Source organism: Numida meleagris, chromosome 5, assembly GCF_002078875.1.
Source record: "Numida meleagris isolate 19003 breed g44 Domestic line chromosome 5, NumMel1.0, whole genome shotgun sequence".
Classification (NCBI taxonomy): domain Eukaryota; kingdom Metazoa; phylum Chordata; class Aves; order Galliformes; family Numididae; genus Numida; species Numida meleagris.
Genome location: NC_034413.1, coordinates 34805394 through 34830300, shown reverse-complemented (window position 1 = coordinate 34830300; position 24907 = coordinate 34805394). Strand labels below are relative to the sequence as shown.

General features: G+C 42.9%; 1 protein-coding gene across 14 annotated transcripts in view; it reads right to left on the bottom strand.

Moving 5' to 3' along the window:
• Window positions 1–24907, bottom strand: part of HDAC4 (histone deacetylase 4) — a 235641-nt gene that overhangs the window by 30616 nt on the left and 180118 nt on the right. For all 14 annotated transcript variants that reach the window (XM_021400686.1, XM_021400685.1, XM_021400689.1 and 11 more), the window contains 5 exons: window positions 23038–23295; window positions 21277–21463; window positions 14373–14506; window positions 7802–7922; window positions 1438–1484 (listed from right to left, as the gene is read on the bottom strand). In XM_021400686.1, coding sequence (XP_021256361.1) covers window positions 1438–1484; window positions 7802–7922; window positions 14373–14506; window positions 21277–21463; window positions 23038–23295 — 747 coding nt within the window. The remainder of the gene's footprint in view (window positions 1–1437; window positions 1485–7801; window positions 7923–14372; window positions 14507–21276; window positions 21464–23037; window positions 23296–24907) is intronic.

The following is a 24907-nucleotide window of genomic DNA, read 5'->3' as shown; positions in this document are numbered from 1 at the left end:
TTAAGGCTCAGTGGAGACCAGCGAGCAGCGAGTACTATCTTTATCAGCAGCGTATCAGGAATACCAGCGCCGTGGTGTTTCCTGCCCTGATTTAGGACTTAATGCAAGACTTCTGGGACTGCGTTAGGCTCAGGCACTGTCTCTACTTGTTACCATTCAGTCTTCATTTGCAAATGATAATTTTTTGCTTTGAATGGCATGCCTGACTGCAGGGCAGGGTAAATCCAAACCTTTTAACTCCAGCCAAAAATTTGTCATGAATTAGGAGACTGCAGCATATTTACAATACAAAATAAAATATCTCTATGAGTGCTCAGTTGTGGCGGTATGAATAAACGCCGATTATTCTTTTTTTGACGGAATAATTTTCAAAGCAGTGATTTTGCAAAGACTCAGGAAGAAAACAATTTTGTTTCATTTCCATAACAGAATCCAGACCTCCAAATTCAACCTCACGAGCTACAATTATGCATAAGAACTACCACTGTGAATTTCCAAACACAGTGCCTTTTATTGTCTCTTCTCATTCTTTTCCCTTCCTGTTCTCCGAGAGTTTCTCTAGTGTAACCCTGTACAGAAACCTTGGAGCAGAAAGTCTGAGTTGAAAGGAAAACTTTCAAGTTTTCAGGCTCCAAACAACAAACAACAAACCCAACCCAAACCTTCAGCACAAGGCAATGGAATGATATTTCTTTTTTTCAGCCTTCTGGGAACAAATGAGCGTCTTTTTTTTTTTTTTTAACTATATGAAATCTTGACAGATGAAAACTAATGTTCAGCTGCTCTGTGATGGATGGACAGATATTTCAGCCACTTCTTTCAGAATTCAGCCTCAAAAAAATGAAAGATGCCAAATACCGAAGACTGAAATTTTACGCTTTGTAATCTGTCAGACTTTTCATTCTAGGACAATAACACAGCCCAGATGCAAATAAGTCACTATTTACTGAAACTTCCCAAATACTGTCCTTCAGTAACACTATTTTATTAATAAATCTTCCACCTGCACTATGAGACAGGCAGGTCTTATACCAAAGATGAAACACCTACGCACATCAGTGCAAGCAGCACATTTTGCTTTCTGTGTGGTTGCAGTGCACATTTGGATTCAAAGGTTGCTTTAAAATTCAGTAACCTCTTAGTCATTAAACATCACTGCCTGGGAAATGAGGTTTCTTGTCCCAAAAGCCAGAGACGAAACATGCCTATGAATGTCACCCACGCTTCAGTGCTCCAAACAGTTTCAAATCATCACACTGATTTTGAAGAAAGGCACGTGATGCTGTCACTGCAATCCCACACCCCAGGCAGACCCTGTTTATGGAGAACATCTGGTAGCAATTACCCACTTGATGGAATGCAAAGCATCGATTTCTGTTACCAGTGGGACTCAGAGAACAAACAGGACATTATTTACACATTAAAGAGAGTACTCACCCCGACACCACCGCAAGGAAGTCTGACAAACATCGAAGTTAGAGAACCTGTAGGAAAAAAAAACATACATATCCAGTAAGTCAAAAAGTCAAAGTTCACCAGATTTTGGTCCAATTTTATGGCAATGCTGAAATCTTTCTGAACACAGTAACAGACCACGGTTTTCTTGCAATTTTCAGAAGACACCCAGCCAACCCTGTTATATTACAATGTGCAAATAAACAATATACACACTTGGACATGTTCAAAAGCCCCACTGACATAAAAGCCTTCTATAAATCACCCATTTTTATGCAATGGTTCTGCACTGTTCCACATTTCAGGCAATCACGCTGACTGTAAATGATAGAGATGCTACCAATGACTGCTCAGCACGTCTAAGGTGAACATTTTAACCACTTTCAACTGAAAGAGGATGGAAATCATGAAAACCCTCTAAGTATCAGTCATCTGCACAGGTGCTAGAAGACTTCTGAGTGCATTTGTTTCATAAAAGACAGACAAAAAATAAACCGGTGGCAAGCAAACACAACATGTTTTTAACGGAAAGAGCAAAACCAACATTAATAGTTTGGGAAAAACAAAGCCATCTGCAGTTTTGTAACTGTAATGAGTGTAACATCACTTCCTCAGCTTGTATAGCAGCAGTATTATTACCCACTGAAAATGCTGCAGGTTTATAAACCGTGCACTGAAAACACTCATATCTATTGTTATCCTTTGTTCATGACTTGTATGTGTATCTATGCACAACAGGGAAGTAGGGAGAAGAAAATATGCATGTGCAAGCACCGTAAAAGATCTTCTGTACAATGCCAGAGATTCATTTGCCTGATACCTCTTTAAAACTAATGAAAGCTAACAGTTAAATAAACTGGGCTGAGTTGTTTTTTTTCCACTGAACCAGGTTTCTGCTCTGGTCACGTCAATATTGGAGGAATAAATTCCCTTCAATGCTAACTACCATCTTTGCTGAGCATGAATTAGTCATGAAAGCAGACACATGTTGCTGAGGATCATGCTAGTGTCAAATGCATCGCAGACACATACGCTGCTCCTTGATTGGGAGTGGAGTTAGTGCATCTGTATTATCAATCCGAGTGCATAGCGAGACTCACTCTGTGATTAGATCCATATGAAAACTCTTAGCTCATCCTGCTTTAGACCTCCTGTCACATCTTTCACTGCTAATCTACCTATTATTTCAATATTTATCTTCTTGACAACGATTTATGATTGCTATCCGCAAATTAAAAGCAGCCTTCTTTGCCTGCATTTAAGCTTGTTCAACAGGTTCCAAAGCTCCACAGTGTCAAATGATAAATGGATTGATATACTTTATCTTGAGACTTTCAAGGGCTGTAGCAATCCTTCCAGGGGTAGAGTTGTGCAGCTTGCCACCTTCAAGTCCTGCTGATACAACACAGCAAAGAAGATCTTTGTAATGCCCAAAGTGGGATCAGTCCCATGTGACTAGTGACAGGAGAAGTGGTAAGGGCCTTAAGCTGTACCAGGGAAGGTTCAGGTTGTATATTAGGAAAAATTTCTTCTCAGAAAGAGTGGTGAGGTATTGGAACAGCATGCCCAGGGAGGTGGAGGAGTCACCATCCCTGGAGGTGTTCAAGAACCATGCAGATGTGGCACTGAGGGACGTGGTCAGTGGGTATGGCAGGGATGGATTGAGGCTGGACCAGATGATTGTAGAGGTCTTTTCCAACCTGAATGATTCCATGACTCTAATTCTGTCGAAGGGGTCTTCACTGTCAATGGTGGATGCTGGTAAAGAAGGGCACTTTTTGAGGAAGGAGTGAGACTAACAACTACAGAACTACTGCAGAAGTAAAAGTAATTAGCTGATTCATAGTATCCAAACACATTGAAACCTGCTTACAATTCCGAAAAATCTGAGCTGTGTACCTCCTTCCCGCATTCTCTTAAAGAATTGCCAGATAGAGCAACGTCCCTGTTATCACTTGCAGAAGCTTAAAAAAAAATCACAGGGATTGGAAGGGACCTCAAGGCATCATCAAGTCCAATCCCCCTGCTAAAGCAGGTACCCTACAGCAGGTCACACTGGTAGGTGTCCAGTCAGCTCCAGTAGAAGGAGACTCCACATTCTCTATGGTCAACCTGTTCCACGGCTCCGTCACACCACAAAGAAGTTCTTCCTCACGTTAGTACCAAACTTCCTATGTTCAAGTTTTAGGCCATTACTCCTTGTCCTGTTGTTACACACCACCGAGACTCATCTCATCCATTTGCCTCCCATCTCCTTTCAAATATTTACAAACATTTATCAGATCTTCTCTCAGTCTTCTTTTCCCCAGGCTGAACAGACCCAGGTCACTCAGCCTTTCCTCATATGAGAGTTGCTCCAGGCCCTTAATCACCTTTGTGGCCCTCCACTGGACTCCTTCTAGGAGATCCCTGCCTTTTTTGAACTGAGGAGCCCAGAAGTGGACACAATAGTCTAAATGTGGCCCCACCAGGGCAGAGTAGACGGGGAGGATCACCTCCCTTGACCTGCTGGCTATGCTCTTTTTAATACACCCCACGATACCACTAGCCTTCCTGGCCACAAGGGCATGCTGCTGGCTCATGGCCAACCTGTTGTCCACCAGGACCCTCAGGTTCTTCCTTGCAGAGCTCCTCTCCTGCAGGTCAGCCCCTAACCTGCGCCGATGCATGTTGTTAATCCTCCCCAGGTGCAAGTCTCTACACTTGCTCCTGTTAAACCTCATCAGATTCCTCCCTGCCCAACTGTCCAGTATGTCCAGGTCTTGTTGAATGGTAGCACAGTCTTCTGGAGTGTCAGCCAATCCTCCCAGCTTTGTATCACCAGAAAACTTGCTGAGAGTGGTCTCTATCCCTCCATCCAGTTTGCTGATGAAGATGTTGAACTAGACTGGACCAAGCACCAACCCCTGGGGAATGCCGCTAGTTACAGGCCTTCAATCACACTCTGTGTTGCTGATGATCACCCTCTGAGCAATTCCAGACAGCCAGATCTCAATTCACCTCGCTGTCCACTCATTTATCCCACATTTTCTAAGATTTATAACAAGGATGCTGTGGGAGATTGTGTCAAACACCTTGCTGAAGTCAAAATACACAACATCCACTGCTCTCCATGCATCTACCCAGCCAGTGATGACATCAATAGAAGGCTATCATGTTGGTCAAGCATGACTTCTCCTTGGTGAATCTATGTTGACTGCTCCTGATAACTTTCTTCTCTTCCAATTGCTTGGAGATGGCATCCAGAACAAGTTATTCCATCACCTTTCCAGGGATGGAGGTGAGGCTGACTGGCCTGTAGTTTCCCAGATCCTCCTTCTTGCCCTTTTTGAAGATCGGAGTGACATTGCCTATCCTCCAGTCTTCAGGCACCTCTCCCGTTTGCCAGGACCTTTCAAAGATGATAGAGAGCGGTTCAGCAATCACCTCTGCCAGTTCTCTCAGCACACGTGGCTGCATTGCATCAGGACCCATGAATGTGCATGTGTTGATTTTGGCTACATCTCTGACACATGCCCCCAGAAGACAGTAACCTCTCTGGAGAGGTTATCTGAGCAGCAAACGGAGGCCTCAGTGCCTCCCAACAAGGAGTTCCCAATTACTAAGACTCTTCGCCCTTTTTTGTTGGTGCTAGTTTTAATATGATTCTTTGGCTGGACCTGCATGACACGCTTACTGCATCCTAGGCTCTGTCTGGTATCCAGACACTCTTTCATTTCCAGCCCCAGTGCCTTGTATCTGTTGCTCCGGGAGATGGTGGAGGCAGGAGGAAGACATCTCCTTCTGCTCCAAGCAATCCTTGTTTTGGTCTTTCAGCTTTACAAGTTCCTCCTTTTACGCTGAGATTTCTCATGCTTTTTCTTCCTCACAGACTTATCAAAGGCAAAGAGCTTATACAGAGGCACTTACCCCATCACAGCCATATATATGACAAGACAATCAGGTCTACAAAGCTGACATTTGCATACGTCAGCCTCATGCAAAGCTTTGGTCTCAGACTTCAAACTTGCCATACATTTTGTCCACAAATGTATTTAAAAGAACCCCACAAAGCTGTTTTGTACGTTTAAAAGCCTTTTAAACTTTCAACAAGAAATGACAGCTGAAGGTGCTGTTGCTTACAGGCTTGTTCACCTCTGCACACAGATACATACACCAAGACTTTTCAGGGAGAGCTCCCAACACATCAGAAGCTGTTATCTCTGCTCCAGCCCAGCACTACGGAAACCAACAAGTTAGGAAACTGTATTGGTTTTTGGGACAGAATTACCTTTCCTGCCCTGCTCAGATAAGTGCTAGCAGAAATCCCTTCCAGCTAACAATCTCAATGTCCTTTCTATGTCTTCAGCCTCAAATAGTAACAGAAGAGTTGCTGGGCAATGCTGCACCATGGCCGAAGCCTCAGCTGTAACCCCAGTCAAACTCTGGTCTCACCCACAAATAGGTTATTCTTGGAACTGATTTATCAGGAGTACAGCCCCTTGACAACTTAAATGTTCTTTGCAAATTACACATAAGCATGCAACTCTTTGTACTGGAATGCCCTCAGGTGTTAGAACTATTTTTATTCACTAGAGGAAACTTAATTTCTAAAGATATTTTAAAATGTGTAACTGAAAAACATGTGGGGTGTACAGAAAACCTACTGAAGTATTCAAGGGTAGAGTTTATTTTCCTGCAGGTTCTCTAAACAGGTTTGTTTCAGGCAAAATGTGGGAATCCCAAAATGCGGTGCTAACTAAATAAACTTTCTTTCCACAAATACACCTGTGGAATTATTGATATAGGTTGTGCCAAGAGTTAAATGGGAATGACAAAATATTTTGAGAGGATGTGACATTTGAGTGAGAAGGAAACAGTTATGCTGTTACCCCAGTCCACCCAAAAACGTATCTACATCTTGCAAGGGGTATCAAATGACTGACTTTAAACTGCTTCTGAAGGAGTGGAGTTAGGGTGAGCCACAGCTTTCCCCAGCCCCACACAGGGTATCCACCCCATCTGACCCACGCTAGTGAAGCCAGCGGTGCTGAAGGACTGCCTGCATCCCACCATGAGGAATCCACGGGGACAGGTCATCATCTTCAGCTCTGCTTCATCACTACAGCTCACTGAAGTAAGATCAGTCAGACTGAAGGTGGTGCAAGCACAAATGAGGAGCCCTCTCAGATTTACAGGGGAGATTTACATCCTGTTTCTCTGGACTGATGGATATGCCTTATACAAAGCAAGAGTTTTACACAACCAAGGATACGACACCATAAATTTCTTAAACTGTATACACTAATTGCACTGTCATTCAGCCAGATATGTTTATTTTTCATTTCTCTGGGTTTTAAAGAGATGGCAACTTAGCTATAAATACAGAGCTAATTACATGTTTAAACAACTGGCTAATAGCTTTCCTCTTCGGGGATCTAATGTACATACTGAATATGTTGCAAAAATATTTCCAGCTTTCCTTTTGCTATGACTACTGCAATGTGCAGGTCATCAAGTTAATCCTCTTTTTATATCATTCAAAGTGAAGCTAATCCCAAAATAAACATTGTAAACTTCTAGATTCTAGAACTGTCTTTTTGCTGATCCTCACACCAGAACTTCCCAAACTGTCCCTCTGGCCTATTACCTCTTGCTGTGAAGAGGAAAAAACAAAGGGAGAGGATGCTCCATGACGGTAAGGTGCCAGAATCAACGTGAATTGGTTGCTCTGGTTGGAAATGGTTGTCTGAACTACCATCCTCTAGATAGTCTGCAAGGAAAAAGTCTACGTTCTATAGCAGAAGCAGCCCTGTTTCAGGAAGATCCAGTCCCCAGTGAAAGGAATAAACAATCTTGTTCAAAGTTAAACAAATGTAGGACTATCTAAGAGGCCCCTCCATCTTTCTTGTGGATTATCCATACAGTCCTGACATCTATTTGTTGATGCCTGTGCAGCTGGTTGGTGCTGCAGATCCAGGTCCTTAGCAGGGTATTCTGGTTCCTATCAGGCAAAAGAGAACCTTTGAACATGCAGAGCAGATTGTGCACAGATATAATAGACTCTAAATTATCTTTTCTCCTCAGAGAGGTTGTTTTTAGGTTTTGAAGACGTTCATTCAAGGAAGCTGTAGCTAGCTAAGGTTTAGGTATCTACCCAAAGAACAGAAGATGTATTACTCAAGACAACGCTGAAAGTAGTGGGGGAAGAATTGTCCTGGGAACTGCCTACAGCTGGGGCTGGTGGGAGCACCAAGTGTTCACCTTTCACATCACCAGGACCTAAGGGATTGCCAGAACTGGGGCAGTGGGCAGTAGTGTAACACTGGGGGTCAGAAAAGGGTGCCCACCCCATAGTGAACAATACCTAGAAGTTTCTTGCTGTCCAGTTTCTGTCTGTTCAGAGGGTTTGTGCCGTACAGCAGTGTATGAGCTTCCGAGTGAACTGTCTGCAGCTCTTCTAGAGTTGCTTTTCTTCCACGAATGCACTGAAAGAGGAAAGAAAAGGAGCGATGAGATCACTGGTTTAATGCTCAGCTCTCACTGCTGAGCATTTTTTCCTTTTTCTTTCTATAACTTAGCAAGTCACAAAGACAACGAGCAAAAAACCTAACACTGGTTCTCACATCAAAAAATCTTCGCAGGACAGATTTTTGTTTAAGCCCCTATTGAAGATACTAGCCTGACATACAAAGTCATCTTTGGAATTTTTTTTTCTTTATTTTAAAAATATTTACCAGAGAGGATTTGCTAAACTACACAGGGATTGCTCGACTACTGATTATTCAGGATTTCAGTTATAAACCATTATGAAATGATTTACTGATGAAAATGTGGCCCTTCAAATGCTCCACCCCTATCTCCACTATGATTTTTCTCTCCAAAATACGACTTTCCAAACACAACCTTGGAGCAATTAATGGTAAATTACAGACTTTCTGCTCCGAAATTAATTGTAGAAATCCTACAGATTACATGTATTACAAATTGTTTTCTTATACTGCGATGCATCTTGAGCTGGAAATACCATAATATATATGCTCATCTCCACTTCTGTTGCTGGTTGAAATCAAGAAGGGCAGGTGCACAATGAAGTCAACACCTTAGCTTCACTGCAGATCACTTCAAAATTTTTATTGATGTCAACAGGATCCAACTTCATTCTGAATCTTACGAACTGGGGTCTTTATACTGCTTTTCATAGAATTCCAGTGTATCTTTCAGGTCAGATGGGGCCACAGGCAACCTGATCTATTGGGTGATAACACTGACCATGGCAAGGGTTGGAACTGGACGGACTATAAAGTCACTTCCAACCCAAGCCATTCTGTGATCTTTGGGGCTTCCCTTTTGTTTCTATTGCCCATTTGTGATGTAACATGTGCTCGTCAGAACCAAGTGCTGTTCGCAGACGCTGAACTTGGGCAGTACAAGTTGGCCTCTTGCACAGGACTGAGCACTCTCTGGCAGGTAGACGCTGTCTGGGGGATATAAGGTATTCCAGAGAAGGCAACCAACTCCTGACAGTGGAAAAAAACATCTTGTCTTTTGCACTGGGAGCTTGCAACTGCCTCCAAAATGGTGGCAAGGGAAATGTGCACAGAGTGGACAAGTGCTAAGGCTTGGGGTAATGGGGTTGGTAATTGGGGTGGTCACTGGAGAGACAGGAAGGAGTTACTTTGAAATAGAGATGGCTTTGCTTCAGAAATTTTCATGCACTTATCCCTCCAGAAAAAAAAAATACAATTACTTCACAATATATTTTTTTTCTAGTGATTTGATCTAATACATTTTAAAAGGAGTTATCATCTAGAAGGCGGAACATTTCCTACAGAGGAAAATTCATGACTATTCCCCTCTGTAATAGTAAAATGTAAGTAGCCGGCAATAAGAATGATGGAAGCTCTGAAAGCCTCTTGTGGAGATTCCAGGGTCACTCTCATGCAGACATGTCCCTTGTCACCTAGTGTGTGCTGCACAGTCTGTGCAGGAATGTGTATGCACAGCAATGCCCATGCACCACACAGCCCTTCAACAGCCCCTCCACATACCCGGCATGGTCTGCAAAATAAACTTCAGGGAATTGCATCTCAAAACTTCAGCAGAAGCCCTCATCACGTGCACCAAAGCATGCAGGAAATCCCTCTGTAAAAGCATTCGAGCCATAAGGCAGCAGAAATCAAAGCACTGCAGGAGTGCTTGTGCACTCTGACTCTCGTAATTTTGGCATTTCTGCTCTCCAGTTCTTCTTTCATTTTCTCTGTACTCTGCTCCACCACCTAGCATTTCCTGGGGTTAATGATGAGGCAAAAATACACCATCCCATTAAAGAGGCAATAATCACAAAAACGCTAGACCCAGAAGGGATGGAAATATCTGGCAAATCCCCCCTGAGCTTTCATCCTGTCTTTCTTTTTTGTTCATGGTAAGCCTCTCATAGTTACCCTTAGAGGCTTTTACAGCTTCCCTTTCGCCCATGTGCCAATTCTTTCCCTTTGAACGAGACGTACTGACCCATTTTCGGCTGCTACATTTAGTGGGCAGACAGAAATAGTTCCTTGTATTTCTTGGCATCCCATGGATACACAAGAACAACCGCCCACTGCAATAACACGCCAGCTCCTCCATGGATGCTCCTGGATAACTGAGGTGGCCCCACAACTCCATCCAAGGTCTGTCCTCAGCATCAGGGTGTGCGGACCTCCCTCCCTTGTGGCAGTATGCATGGAATGGGAGCTGCGAACGAATGGAGAAGTTTCTTCTGTGCTTCCAGTGAAATGCATGCAAGGAAAAAGCTGCTCCTTACTGAAACAAGCAATGGCACGCAAGTATTGACTGACTGGGAAGGACTGTGCCCAAGATGCTTTTACACCATTCTCATCTCCCGCCTTGCATGCCAAAAGCTCTGTCCTCAGTTCTAATGTAAAGATACCCAGAAAATGAACTCAATCCCCACCCAGACTAAAGAAGGAAAACAAAAAACATTCCTTATTCGTGTTTCCAAACCCATTACAACGCGTCACTCAGCATGCTGTCCATGCTCCAAATTTGAGCAGTTCTTCACTTTAAGAGCTCCTAACCTCTTAAGTCATGACACTCAGTTAGTCTGAGACTCAGTACTGCTTAGGATGAGAGGAAATGGTCTCAAGTTTTGCCAGAGGAGTTTTCAACTGGATATTCATGGAGAGGGGGCTCAGGCATTGGAAAGGACTGCCCAGAGAGATGGTAGAGTTCCCATTCCTGGAAGTGTTTAAGAGATGTGTGGATGTGGTGCTTAGGGACACGGGCTAGTGGTGGACTTAGTAGCATCTGGGGATGGCTGGACTTGTGGTCTTAAGGGTCCTTCCCAACCTAAATGATTCTATGGTTCTATCCAGCTTCCTCACTCTGTACTAGCACCCCTATAGCCTAACCCACTTCCTGGCTGTTAGAATCATGCTTTTCAACTCAGGAGTTGGCTTCTTAACCCTAAATGATTTCTTCATCCACTTCATTTGTGCCGCCTTCTGCATGGAACTTGGCCTTCACAACATCTTCCACACTGCTTGATACACTTCCTTCTATTTCTTCATAACTAGTTTTTCCTCATTTCAAACCACAAAATGCTACTCTCTTGGTTCGCATTTTATCCACCCTTTCACCCCATGATGTTTCCATAGGAGAGGACACGAAACTTTAGAGATAGCGAACCAGATATTGTACCCACTGTGTCCCTCCCTCTGTGCCACACAAAGCCATGAAATGGCAATAAAGCTCTTTTTCCCAGGCACCAGCACCGCCTCAGAGCTTTAAAATTTCTGGTGCACAGCTGATGACCAGCAGTTTTGCAGTGTTGGAACAGCGACCGATCATGCCTTCAAGCAAAACACTAGCACCATGCATTGTCAGGAACTCTGCATGCATCTCTGCTCCAACAGATGGCCCAGCCCAAGCTCTATTTTTCACGTCTGTCCTCTGCAGCTCCAATTAACCCGCGGGCTTCAGCCAGCAGTGCTTGTACTCTGAACAGCACAGGATTGCTGCCAAGATGTGCCTAGAGACAGACTCTGACTCAGGAACTAATTCTTCTCAATCCTGGTCGAGCAGTCCAAGGGTTTGATTATGTCCAAAACACACAACAAGATCTATTGATTTCCTATGCTTTTGATGAAGGCTGCAAGGATTATGCTATATGACAACTGTGGGTTTTCGTTTGAGGGAGAGCTTATTTTATTGCAATTGCCTCTTTGTTGCTCTTAAATTCTGAACATATACCAGAGTAATTGCCATATTTTATAAAGCTAACTTAATTAAACAAGTCATGCTTTAAACCACAGATGTCATTAAGCTTGGACAACTGCTTTCACTCCAAAGGGTCATCTTTAAACTCATGCAAACCTGTTTGACTTTTACCTATCACACTGCAAATCTGCTGCACATCTTCCCCTCAGCTGGATGGAAAATGGTTTTTGGACAACTTCAGCAAATACATATCTGTTTCACTGATGAAAAATGAGAGGAGTGGGTGGGTGGGAAGCGATATGTTTTTTCTTTTCTAAAAATATTCGTGCCCCCTCTGGATCCCTTCTATTGCCTCCAAGAGAAATGACAGGAACTGGGCACTTGGCAGGTTGTGTATGAGCCTCTGGGTTGCTTGATGAAAATGGGTTTTCACATTTCTGAAGTTTCAAAGTGTACATTTTTTTTCATGCATAACAAAATATTTCTCTGTGAGTCCTTTTCTGGCACGAGGCATGTGCACAACAGAACCACCAAAAAAAATTTCCAGGAGACAGAAACAGAGAATTGTTCAAGCTCGCATGAGAAAACAGAGCTGAAATTTATTTCTAGCATGAAGTTGTGTGAGGACCAAGTGTTGAACTGCTTCTGGAAGAGGAATGAGGGTCCCAGTGGAGCCGCGTGATCTCATACACAGTGTATAGGATTATTTACTATGCAGGGTGCTGTGTTTTAATCCACTTCTATCAAACAGTGGCAGCTAAGAGAATCAAACTATACCCACAACCACACCACAGCAAAGGGCTGTTAAGGAAGCAAGAGAAAGCACAAGGATAAGGAAATGCCGAACTTCAAACTGTCTTTTTAGAAACATGAGTTGGAATAAATGGATTAACTACATAATCACAAATAATTCTCACATCAGGCTTGTGGGCTTACTTAAATGGCTCACAGTGTCCGTGGCACAGGACAACATACCTGCAACAATGAATATAAAAGGAGTGCACACAGATGCATCACCAATGCCAGCTAAAATATAACAAAGAATAAAAGAGGAACTGAGGAAAAAGAGATATGTATATATCACCTGGTAAACTGCTGATTGCCATAACCTTTGTGTTGATGTTGACTTGTCGCAGTTGCAGCAGACCTACTACTAGGACATGGAATGACCAAATGGCGTTGCAACATGGAAATGAATTGCTTTGGTCAAGGACAACAGAAGGTGAATGAGTGTCTGCAGCTCCAGGAAAAACCCTATCAAGTACAGCACACTGAAGCAAGGAGGAAGGAAGGAGATGGAGAGAGAGGGAAAGGCTGCGCCCACAAAGCCTGGATAAAGAAGGAAACTTGAATGTGGGTCAGCAGTAGGGGACAGTGGGTGTAAAGGAACAGGGAAGCTAATGAGAACAAAGCATAGCCAGGTATCCTGAAAGGGCAGGTCAGACCTTTAGGAAAGACAGCAGAGAAGGAAACACAGGATTGCAGGTAGGAAGCTAGCATTACATATTTAAAGCTTTCAGAAAAGGGAAGAGTCAAGATGAAGCTGAATTTCACCAATGGTCAGAAGGGAAACACTGGTGGAAAGCAGGTGAACATCAAAAACAGTTCCTACTGCAAGAACAACCTAAAGTAACTTCAGGAAAACAACAGTTGCTTGAGATTGTACAATGAAGAACTTCACACATTACAGAACTGCAGTAGACAAGGCAACTACCAATGCATGAATTAAATGCTACTTCTAACCAGAGGAGCTAGACAGCAGTGAGGTATTTGTTTCTTTGTCAGACACCATAATCCCAGAATTCAATTAAACGAGTCTCCAGAGACAGAAACAATTTTGAAGTTCTTCCTTGCTCTGCTGAGGGATAAATAAGCATATGACAGAGGAGCTTTATCTAATGGCAATGCTGCCACCACGTGGGTGTATTTTCTAACTGCTCAGAAAATCTTTCTAAACAGATGCTGACATAACTCATATTTACAGTGTGATTCAAACCCCTAAGATGCTCATAGAATTGATGAACAAACACTACTGTTAATTTATCATCATTACTACTAGCTATGAATAACAATTACTAAACACTAGTCTTTTTATTTTAGCAACTTTTCACACAGTTTGTTTTGCTCTTAAAACAAGCAAGTCCAATAAAATCAATATAAACACCCACGAGGGAACAAGATTTAGTTGCATCCACCTACCCTCATTCTTTTCACAGTGTTTTCACCGTACGCTGACCATTAATTATCAAAGAATATTTTAAAAGTTATTAAACCACTGAAATACAAACTTTTTGTTCCACAGCTCTTGTTATGATTGGAGAGATATCAAATGACATGGCCACTTCATGCTGTGCTCTTATATTTGGCCATTTCAAAATCTAACAGTTGATAGGGACTTCCAGGTAACAAGGAATAGGACTGAAAATTACATGAGCAGCTTCACTGCAAACCCTACAGTTCTCATTGGGCAAGAGCTTTCTCCAGTGTCTCACAAAATTCTAACAGTCATTGCAATGCAGTGAAGTCAGATTGCTCAAAAAGCACTCCTGACATGCAAACATACATGCATAAACAGTCACCTAGGTATGGATTAAATTTAAGCCACCAGAACCTGGCCCCTAAAGCTGCTTGTAATCCACCAGTGCAACCCGCAAGGCAAACCAGGTGCTCTTTCCCCAACGCCTGTCACCTTGCCCCCTTCCTGGTGCTCATTTTACCTCACACTTGCCACGGAGACCTGTCTCCTGCAGCCGGGACCAGATGCTCTGGATCCTCCCCGCGTGCTCCGGGTGGCTGTTTGTGTTTCCACAGGTACACTGATGTTTCAGCATCAAGGTGTCATAGACAAGGCCTGCAGCAGAAGTTAAAAAACTGCTCTAAGTGAATGAAACTATTTTTCCAGATACACGGAAGTAACAAAAATATATATTTTTTTCCCTTTTGGTCTATAGCACTTTGCATTCAACTGAATACTTACATGTCTCACCAGGAGCCACAGAGCTCTAAGAGATGACAGTCCAAGGCACCAGGAAAGGAGATGGGCAGCTGCTTTGAAACAGAACCAAAACTGCAGCGATTCCCTCCTTTAGAAATCTCAATAGATATGGAAAAGAAATGAGTCACCATCATCACTTCAGGCTGAGGTTGTGAGAGTGATGGAAGGAGGTGACAAATGGCAGTGTCAGTACAAGTGCAGTGTGCCAGCACTGGAACACAATTTAGAAGGGGGCTGATTTACAGCTCGTCCACTGGGTACTTTTATAATTCCTACTAAAATCACTCTAGGGCTTGGGATTAAAAACCAGAAGGAATAAGTCATTCCCAGGCACTATGTTTCATAACATAGTCTGTGCTGAAGTCTTCACATCAACATTATTTGACAACACACTAATTAAAACTATTAGAACACACTTAGGCATAATTATTTAGCATGATACACAGGTATTTAGCTAAATCCCCTTGCACTGCAACTATTTATGGCATGACAGCAGTGCAGGAGATTGCTTCATGCTCTGGAGCTGCCCAGGTGCAGTTTTGGAACATGAGCTGCAATTTCACTTCCAGTGCTCCACAGAATCAAGCCAGCAGTTCCTCCATAGCTACATACTCCTGGTGACAAAACACTTTTCTTCACTTACGCAAAAGTGACACAGTGAAAAGTTTAAATCTACCTCCCCCTTCAGCCAGGCATTGTTCCTCCTAAATCCCACCGGAGTGTGACTATGCTGGGCCTAGCAGCACCAAGGCAGCTTGCGAGGCCTACCTGAGCTGGCCTCAGGTGAGCACTTGAAGTACTGATAAACAGCACAATCTGCAGCGGCAAGGAGTTCAAAGAGGCCTCTGAGAACACACAGGGCATGCAACCCCAGCTAGCAGGCCTGACTGGAGCTGGAATTGCACCTTCTGATTGAGTGCAGGCATGTTCTGCCACTGCAAAACTTGGCTTTCCCCTCTGAGGCAAACTCTGGCACTGACACTCAGCTACTGTGCCTCAGGGAAGGTACCTGGCAGCTCCTTGCTTGGCTGTAGGTGAGTGCAAAGGAAAAAAAAAAAAACCACCACCCATCCAGTTCTAGGAAGGGAATGGAGTGCTGGTGAATTGATGGGCTCTGCGTTAGCCAAAGTTCAGTTAAATAAGATTGTACTGCAGTGCTCTGTAGAGGGCTCCCCTGTTTGATTCATCATCAAATGCCATCAGGAGCTGCTGGGGAAAGCCAAGCACTGCAATGCCATTCAAGGAGAAAGCGAAAACCAACGGTAAGGCTAACTGTCCTTGAAAACCCTCCAGTTTAATATTTAGACTAGTGCGAGGTCTGTAGTTGCTCATGCAGTTTATTCCTCTGAGGTTAATTAATCAAGTCATCTTCAAGGGATGTCCGGCACTTTGACTAAGTATTTGCTATCCAAAAGGTCCCCACATAGGCGTCTTCCAAGATCACATAAGACTGCATTGTATTTGGGTAAACTGCTGATACTAAGGAAAGGAAAGCAGTTCTGTCGTCTCTGGCTTCCAGACATATCTACAGGGACTGCACGTTACACATTTAAAGCAAAAGAGTGTACATGTATGTATTAAACATATATATTAAGACTCAACAAACCTTGAATTTGAGCAAAAAGAAGCATGAGCAGAAAGTAATTTGCTGTTGACTTGCCTGTGCACACCCTTGACTCGCTCCCTTCTGTTGGGGTCAGCCGCGCCAGGACAGCAACTTCTCGAGACACTGACATGTGCATTGCATTCCCTTGCCAGAGACAGGCTGTACTGCAGCACAGTAGGAATACACACAATTCTCGCCAGTGCTAAGCTATTGGTAAATGACAGAACAACAAGTCCAACTGGAATCCTGCACTGGAGATGTTCTTGCTAGCATTGCTCAAAGTGTAGCTTGCTACAGAGCAACTGAATGTGGGGATTTACTCACATCTTGAAAGCTTTAAAATCAACTGTTTAGAACAATAAATAGGCAAAAATATTGTCATGTGTAATCAGGAGTTTCTATTAATAATGAGTAGTTGGAAAAGCAATTAAAAATACAAAAAAAAATCATCCCAGCAGTCAGGACAGCATACAGAGAAGCCTGCAACCAAGTACAGAAAGACAGCGCAAGTGAGGCACTCTGAGGATGGCCAAAGAGGAAAGCACACCGCATGAAGAACAGGCAAGAGAGTGCATCAGTGAATTCACTCATGCAAACTGAGAAAGTAAAATATAATACAGGAACATGTAGAATTAGAAGCTGGAAAGGACATTCCATCCTGCAGCTAAACTTGAGGCTAGTTCAATATCATGCCCTCACGAGCCTGAGGAAGAATCAAGCATTTCCAAGCAGTTACAAGCAGTTTTTAAGCAGTCTTTTGTTTGCCTCCTGGGTTCCCAGACTGTTGCTCTGGCAAATCTTTTTGCTTCTTGGGAACTGGTCACAACTTGACAGTGAATTATTCTGACTACACTGCACAGTTGGAGAGGGGATCCAACACCATTTAAACACTAAGTATGAGAATCTGCATTGCAATTTGTGCTTCTTTTTAAAGGCGCTTTTTTCCAAGTTCCTAAGCTTTAAATAGTAACTCCTGTAGCACCATCAGGATGTAACCCTAGCTATGCAGGCAAAGCAATGCCTAGCCAGATTAGCGGCTTCTGTCTTGTTCCCTGTTTTGTGCCTGGGTAAAGCTGGGAGGGCAGAATCCACCGCAGATCAAACCAGTGATAAAAACAAATGAAAACCCAGATTTTTGCATTGATCTTATGCTCTTCCATTGCTCCTCTGACTTCCTCCAGAGCAGCAGAGTTGTGAGTGGCCTCTCAGGTTTTTTTTGGAGGAAGCCCGGTGTCAGCTCAGAACTAGGCAGTGGCATTTACCAGCTCACCTTACTTGGTGCCACTCAACAGAGCCGCAATTATGAGAGCAAACGCAAGTACCCGTGGGCTTGATCCCCATCCACACAAACCGGCACCTCTTCATCCACATCTGCAAATCCCAGAAAGCTGCAAGTGTGTTTAAAACGCATGTGCACATGTAAAATGGATTCTACTAACTGAGCCTAATAAACGTGAGACGGGAAAAGGAGTTAAAGAAAAAGGTTTTGGAAAACATGGTGGTAGAATGCCTACTCATCCCTATTTCTGAAGTTAACGGGAACTACAGCATTACAGCAGATTTTCTATAATTTGGATGATCTGTAAAGTTTCACAAAGATTCACTGATAACAGTAGAGTTGGTCACCTTTTTTTTTTTTTTTTTAACATTAGACCAGTGGAGAGAAGGGAACTGTTTCAAGTTGCTTATTGTGGTTGTAGACACCCAGATGAAGACATATACACAAAGGAAAATCTGATAATTTAAGCTTAAAATATTTAATTACATTGGCCATTATGAGTTAAATTAAGTGATGTTGGAAGCAATACTCTTTAGGACACGACAGTCAGTTTTAAAGGTCAGCACTAAAGTACAACCAACTTGCCTTTCCTGGCAGAACAAACATACGATTTGTGGTTCAGATAATTATATCACTCCGCACAGGAGAGAATAAATGCCTTCATCAGAAACGAAAAATACTTTAAAGCAGAACATCAGAATAATTTGTGGTACTATTTTTCCAAGAGATCAGAGACTGGATAATTGGAGCTATGCAAATTAATGGCCTAACCTGAGAAGCCTTATTGAAGTGTGCAGAACAGTGCACACAGAAGTACTCATTAAAGTCAGGGGGCTACTCATGCTAGTGAGGGCAAGTTCAAGAACTAAGTTCTTTCATATTCTGCTATGAAGGAAAATTAAATGGCATGTTTCAGGACACAAAACTAACTGCTTGAAGAAGTCAGGGAGGGCACTGTTTTCACTTTCATGTGCAGTAACGCACATCATGTTTGAGTAGCACATTATGTTGCTGTTTTTCTTTACCTTTGAAGTCCCAGGAACTAGTCACTGACAGAAACAGGAAAACAAATTATACATAAAAAACAGAATTACAGGCTAAGTCGTCCTACTTCTGCCCAGAGAAAGCATTAGCCCTTTCTATATAGTATTCTGAACACAAAAGTAATGAACTATCCCGTTGTCTGTTGGACAGTAACTGATCTCGTAGGAGCCACATTTGTGTCTTGAGTAATCACTGCTGGCTTCATTAGGGCCACTGAAAGAGGTTTGTTTTTCCACCCCCCTCACCAAATGATCACAAGAATTCAAATCTTAACTTCTCCGAAACCCAAAGAACATAATTGTATTAGAATCAGCCTCCAAAGCAGCCCTTATCAAACAGATGGGTTCTCCTAGTGAAAAAGAATCCTGATGCATTTCAGTATCGCTTGCTTTGAAAAATCCCCAAAGCTTTAATTTCCTGCCTTTCAAAGAAAAGTCCCAGTGATTAAGCATTAGTATCCACCTCCAAAAACACAATCACTGATAGACTATAGACTGCTTCAGGAAAACAGAACCAGCCTTAGTAGTGCACACATGCTCAACATTTGAGATATGTGCCTTTCCTTTCTGTGCTTGCATGCTCAGAGTAGTAGGCTCTTCTTTCCTGCCACTGTAAGCAAATAGTGCTGGTTAATTAAACGAGTCCTTTACCTGGGTAAGAATGCATGTGGGGAATACAGCAACTCTGCTTGTCTGAAAGACCTCTCCTTGGGAAATAAAAAGGAAAGGAAACAAGAGATTTCCAGTCTGAGTGTGGAGAGGGTTTGAAGTTTGCTAGTGCCAGTGAATGCCAAGAACCACTTTCTCCCTTGGCAGCAGTTAATTGTGTTTGCCATCCTCCACCCATCTATCATAAGTGAAGAGATTCGCATGAGATGCAAGGCAGTGGAAAAATCAAGCCCTTGGAGTCCGGACATGGATAAACGCCATGAAAAGGAAGTTTGACAGGTAAAATACACTATACATTGTTCATGTCATTGCACTAGTTTAAATACATGTATGTATATAAAAGCTATATAAAAGCAATGCAGGTTTTTCACCTCTTATTGTAGGCTATTTTTTGTAACCTTTCCTACAAGGAATACAAATCATAACACTCTAACAATGTCTTTCCAAAGCAGCACTGTTCTCCAGACCTGTATTCTTACTATTACATTCTTATGTAAATTTAATGAAATTCAGATGCACATATCTGAGTAAAACATGCATTCTCTGGTAGGAAATGTCACTGTATATTCAAAGTCTTGTGTATGATTGACAAGGCAACTTAAATACTGGAGGAGAGAGAAGAACGAATAATCTCTTAAAGTAGGGCCATGCTTCCATTTGTTTTCAAAGCAGCAAGGTTTGGGTCTAAGAGTATTAGATGCTAAAGTTTCGCCTGGTTTGACTGGGAGCTGGAGGATTACCCTTCTTTATATTCTTGGCAAAAGCCAAAAGCTAGAATAATCTTGGTGCTGTAACTGGCTACACTGGAAACTTAGTTTTGCTAAAATTCAAAGTTTAAATATCAGCAGCAGATAGAAACTTGAAAGGCTGATTTGCAAAAAATTAGATACTACCTGGACTTTTAGAGAGCTGATTGCACATGCTTCCCACCCTGCAATTAACAGCTACAGAACAAAGTCAGCTTTAATGCATCACTATCACTATACCATCAGTATCTAATTCACAGTGCTGATTTTAATGATGCAAAAAAAGAGTGGGTTAAATAACATTAAATGGATAAATTATGAGTTGCCCTTACTCCAGCATTTTTTCTCCTTTCCTCAGGGCATATATTACATGGCAAAATGTTCATTCACAAAATAGACCTTGACATCTTGGGAAGAAGGCAGACTTCAAAATAAGGTTGCCTAATTACCTAATGTGGGTCCTGGAAAGTTTCACATAATTAACTTTCATCTGTTACAAAAGCTATTGAACAGACAGAAAAGATTTTGACGGAAAAAAAAAGGCGCTTGTAAGCCCTCCCTGATTTAGGAAGAGCTGTTATTCTTGACCTTAAATCTCTGTGGGGAGACTAACATCTTTTTTGTATTTCTGATTTTCATGAGACAAATACAGAACTGCAATCATAATCTTTGTTTGGGATGAAGAGCAAACAGGTATGAAAATGCTCTTTGCTCTGTTTCTGCACACTGACAACTTGAAACGATCAACTCGCCTCACTTTTCATAACCCACAGGCACACACTCCCAGGCAGAATGCTGTGGAAGGAGGGGTAGTATGGCACAAAGCCCAAACTGGGTAACTTACAGCGTGAGATAACGCAGGGACTGGAGAAGGTGCAGAAAATACATCCGACAGATACTGCATTTGGCATGCTGTCCTTTTTCAGTAACATTGTCTCGCTCCTCCTTGCATCTAAATCAGCCTTGTCACAGTGTATGACTTGTCCCTTTTTTGGAGATACAGAATTAAAGTACTACACTATGTTTCTATTGATTTTTGTAGACTGTTTTCTGTCTGGACTACAGGGTGTCCGTCCCTCAAGGGAATGCAAAAGCAGGACAGCAGGGCAGAGGATGACCAGTCACATTCTCAAAGACGACAGGATATTACGGAGCTCACAGACAGCTTGAGACTCAGCCCCTGGACAGACAGCTTTGCAGGGACACGGGGCAGAAAAACACAACGTGAAGAAGAATAGCTATCACAGCCCCACTGATTCGTTTTCAGTGCCCTCAAACATTACCTGTAGTGAACCTTGGCTTAGTGGGTGGCTCCTGTACGGACATTGGGAAGGTGGCCGAGGCAGGTGAGGACTGTGCACGGGACAGGGGCCGATGGCCTCCAAAGGAGACGGGCATGCCAGCTGCCTCCAGCGATGCCTGGTAGTTTCTCAGCTGGTGAATGCGCTGCTGCTCCAACAGGAGGGCTTGCTGTGGGGAAGAGAAGCAGGTCGCTACTGAAGGTAGCCTCACAAAAGGTCTGGCATCAGCAGCACATCTCGTCATGGTAATTTATTTATTTTTACCACAGAAATGGGGCCTACACGTGATTGTATAAATCAAGGATGCTTTGCACAAGCATGGTTGGCAATGGCATCAACCCCTTAAGGCAGCACTGCTACGAAGATAGTGCTCCTCAATGAGAGACTGGAAATGTCTCTGAGCTGCAGCCAGTGACACATGGGGCTCACAAGCCAGCCCTGCAGTGCCAGTGCAGTGAGCAGCTCAATGCAAATGTCTACGCAGAGCAAGCAATTTGCACCCGATTCAGACATTGCAATAGCAAGCCTGGCACCAGTCTGCCTCCCTAGCCAAGGGCTGTGGATTTACTCTGAGAGCTACACCCTGGCACTGCTTCAGCAATCTGCTCTTGGCTGCAGGGCCCATGCAGGGGTTGCACAGGGCTCAAGGTACAGTCAGGCAGTAAGGGCCACAGAGACAAGCAGAGCACTTCAAATCTCTCCAGAGAATTTTAACTTTCCGGTTCATGACTGCTACCATGAACAGTGTTTTCTGGGAGACAGCCATGAAATTGGGAGGTACTGCTATGCTGCATTGTTACTGGATTTACCACTTGTAATCCCAAGCCTCTGGTCTTTACCACCAAAAGGGAGCGCACCTGGGACCTCAGGGATTTGCAGTGCTGAAGAAGGAATCCCCTCCAGCAAAACCACTTCGTCACTCCAACCCTTATCCAGCCCTTCTCTGCAGTAGTCAATTCATTTTAGAATGTTAAGAGTCATAAAACAAAATCATCTGCTAAGATCCTTAGCATAAGCAAGTTCTCTGCTAGTATTTAGTGCTCAACAAATGCTAAGATGTCTTTCCAACATCTAAGTTGTCTTTCCAAAGAAACAAACAGACAGTGGTTGAGTGGCTGCGAACACACTGACTGCAATTATTATCTAGATTCTCTTCTTTGGGACTTCTGAATTGACAACGTGACTCCAGGGAAGGATGGCATCAATGGGCGGTTTGCCCCCACTTTCTCCACCTTGAAGTTGTGTAGGGTAGTCACAAAAAGCCAAGTCCCAAATGATCACTCTGATAATGCAGCGATTTACTTTGTAAAACAATTGTACTGCTTTCTTGCTAGGCTTTTTCCCACCCCTCTCTGTCCCAGAGTCTTGCATCATCACCCTCACAAACACCAAGTCCTGTCCTCTCTGTAGGCCACATGCAGCTACACAGGCCATATATGTCCAACTAGTTTAGTACCAACCTTCCCATTCTCTACACATAAAAGAGAAGCTTGGTCCTAATATGATGATTACAATCCACCATTCAAAGGCTGGGAAAATCTTAAGCTATTTTTTAGGAATTTGGGTTAGTTATATCAGTAACTAACAGATTTCTGACACCTACTCCTAGCAGCTGTAAGTATCTGTGAGGTGAGGGCTGGTTATCATCTTGACCTTAATCCATAATAGCAGTACACAGATTCAACCTGTCACTCCAGATGCTGCTAAACAACTCCACAAGCCCCCAGCACACTTTGAGCTCACCTGCCGGAAGAGCAGCTCCTGCTCAGCCTGCCTCTGCCCAGACTCCAGCTCCTGCTGTGGCTCAGCTTCCTCCTCATCACTCTCGATGGGTTCTTGCTTCACCTGCACCATGTTTGCCAGACCTGGGACCTCCTTTTGGCTTGAGACTCTGTCACTGTATGGCTCCTCCAAAAGGGCTTGGTGTTCTCGAAGCTCTTCTTCTGTCTCCTCTGGGTGGCTTTCATGTTGGCGAGCTGGCTCATTGGGTTTTGATATGATCTGCAAACATCCAGGAGGTTAACTGATAGTAAAATGTAACTCACTGCAGGTCAAGTTGACTGTGTTCTCCTGAAAGAGTCAGCTTCATGAAAAGAGAAATCATGAATTGTAGCTCTTATCCTATAAACAAGGTCTGTAACAACATTGCAATGGAAAGGTCATTTTAGCATCAGCATTAAGTGCTATCAAAGAAATACTACATCGTAAGTAATGAACGCTCCTTAGTTTGCACTTGATTTTCCCCCTAAAGCAATCAGAACCTCTTATGCCTACTCATCTATGGATGCTAGTGAATTCACAAATAGCCTAACAACCATCAACATGTTTAGCAATTAAAATCCTGAAAAAATAAGACAGACAAATGCTCTCAGAGGGCTTCTGCTTCACTGTTTGTCCAGCTTCTTTTGGAATCATCCCATGAATTTTATCGTAAATTTTCACAAATTATCATATATAACTGCGAGAATTTTCCATGAGGACTCCTCCAAAACTTGTGCTCTTTCGTAATTAGGTAAGAGGAAACTGAGGACACTAAACTTACAGCATCTTTACAGAAACCGACTGCAAAAAGAGAATCATTCTAATCAGACCTTCCTAACAAGAGGTTGTGAACTTCTCCAAACGTGCCTGCTAAAAAAAAGGGAACAATGTAATTTTCACTGTAATTCAACGAGCCCAAACTTTTTGCAAATAGATCGGTGAGGTAAAATTCTCAGTGCCTGGTCTCAAACTGCTTATGATTTTTATTTGGAGCAAAAATGTATAAGTACTATTTTTAAATCCAGCAGAGGTAAATAGATTCATGTCCTTTCTTTTAAAGAGTTCAGACTGTACCCATTTCATAAGCTTATAAAAAAAATGCTGAACTTTGAAAGTTGTCAGGGCAGACCTTTAATAGGGATTAGGTCATTGGTATGAAAAGCAATATTGATTTGAAATCTAATAAAGCTAAATCAAAAGATGGTTATTGAACACATGCAGGAGTGACTACTTATAAGTAACTCATTCTCTGAAGACCATTGACTCAAACCTGAAACTAAGCCTTTTTCCCTAAATGTAGCAAGAGAAGCTCTGCCATATAACTTAAGCAAATCTATACAAAGAAGGTTCAGGCATAAAAAGGTCATATTAAGGATTAATTGCCCGAAAGTATCACATTAAGGACAGCAAGAAACTGCTCATAACTACAGCAGAGAGTGTCACAGAACTGAGGTTCAAAACTTACTTTATTGTTGGAGCATTGCAAGGATGATGCTGCAGGGCTAGAGCTTTCTAGCACTTGCAAGATTGCTGAGTTTTGTATATCTCAACTCCTGAAAAGAAGCATAATATGCAGAAGGGCCTTATCGTGCTTAGTTTAAGGCAAAACCCTGTGGGGTTCATCTGAACCCCCAACAGATACAGTGGGTGCAGCCCATCCGCCTTAGTTACAAAGAGCCAATAATTTTGTACTGATCAATAACTGGTTGCACAGCTGCTGTTGGCAAGAGTGTTTGAGTTTCCACAACCATGGGGTCCTCTCTGAGAGTCAACTGCCACTTGGAAGAGATGGAAGCCACACAGCTAGACAGATCTTTTTCCATGGGCTAGCCAACCTGGTAGTGTCAGTTTA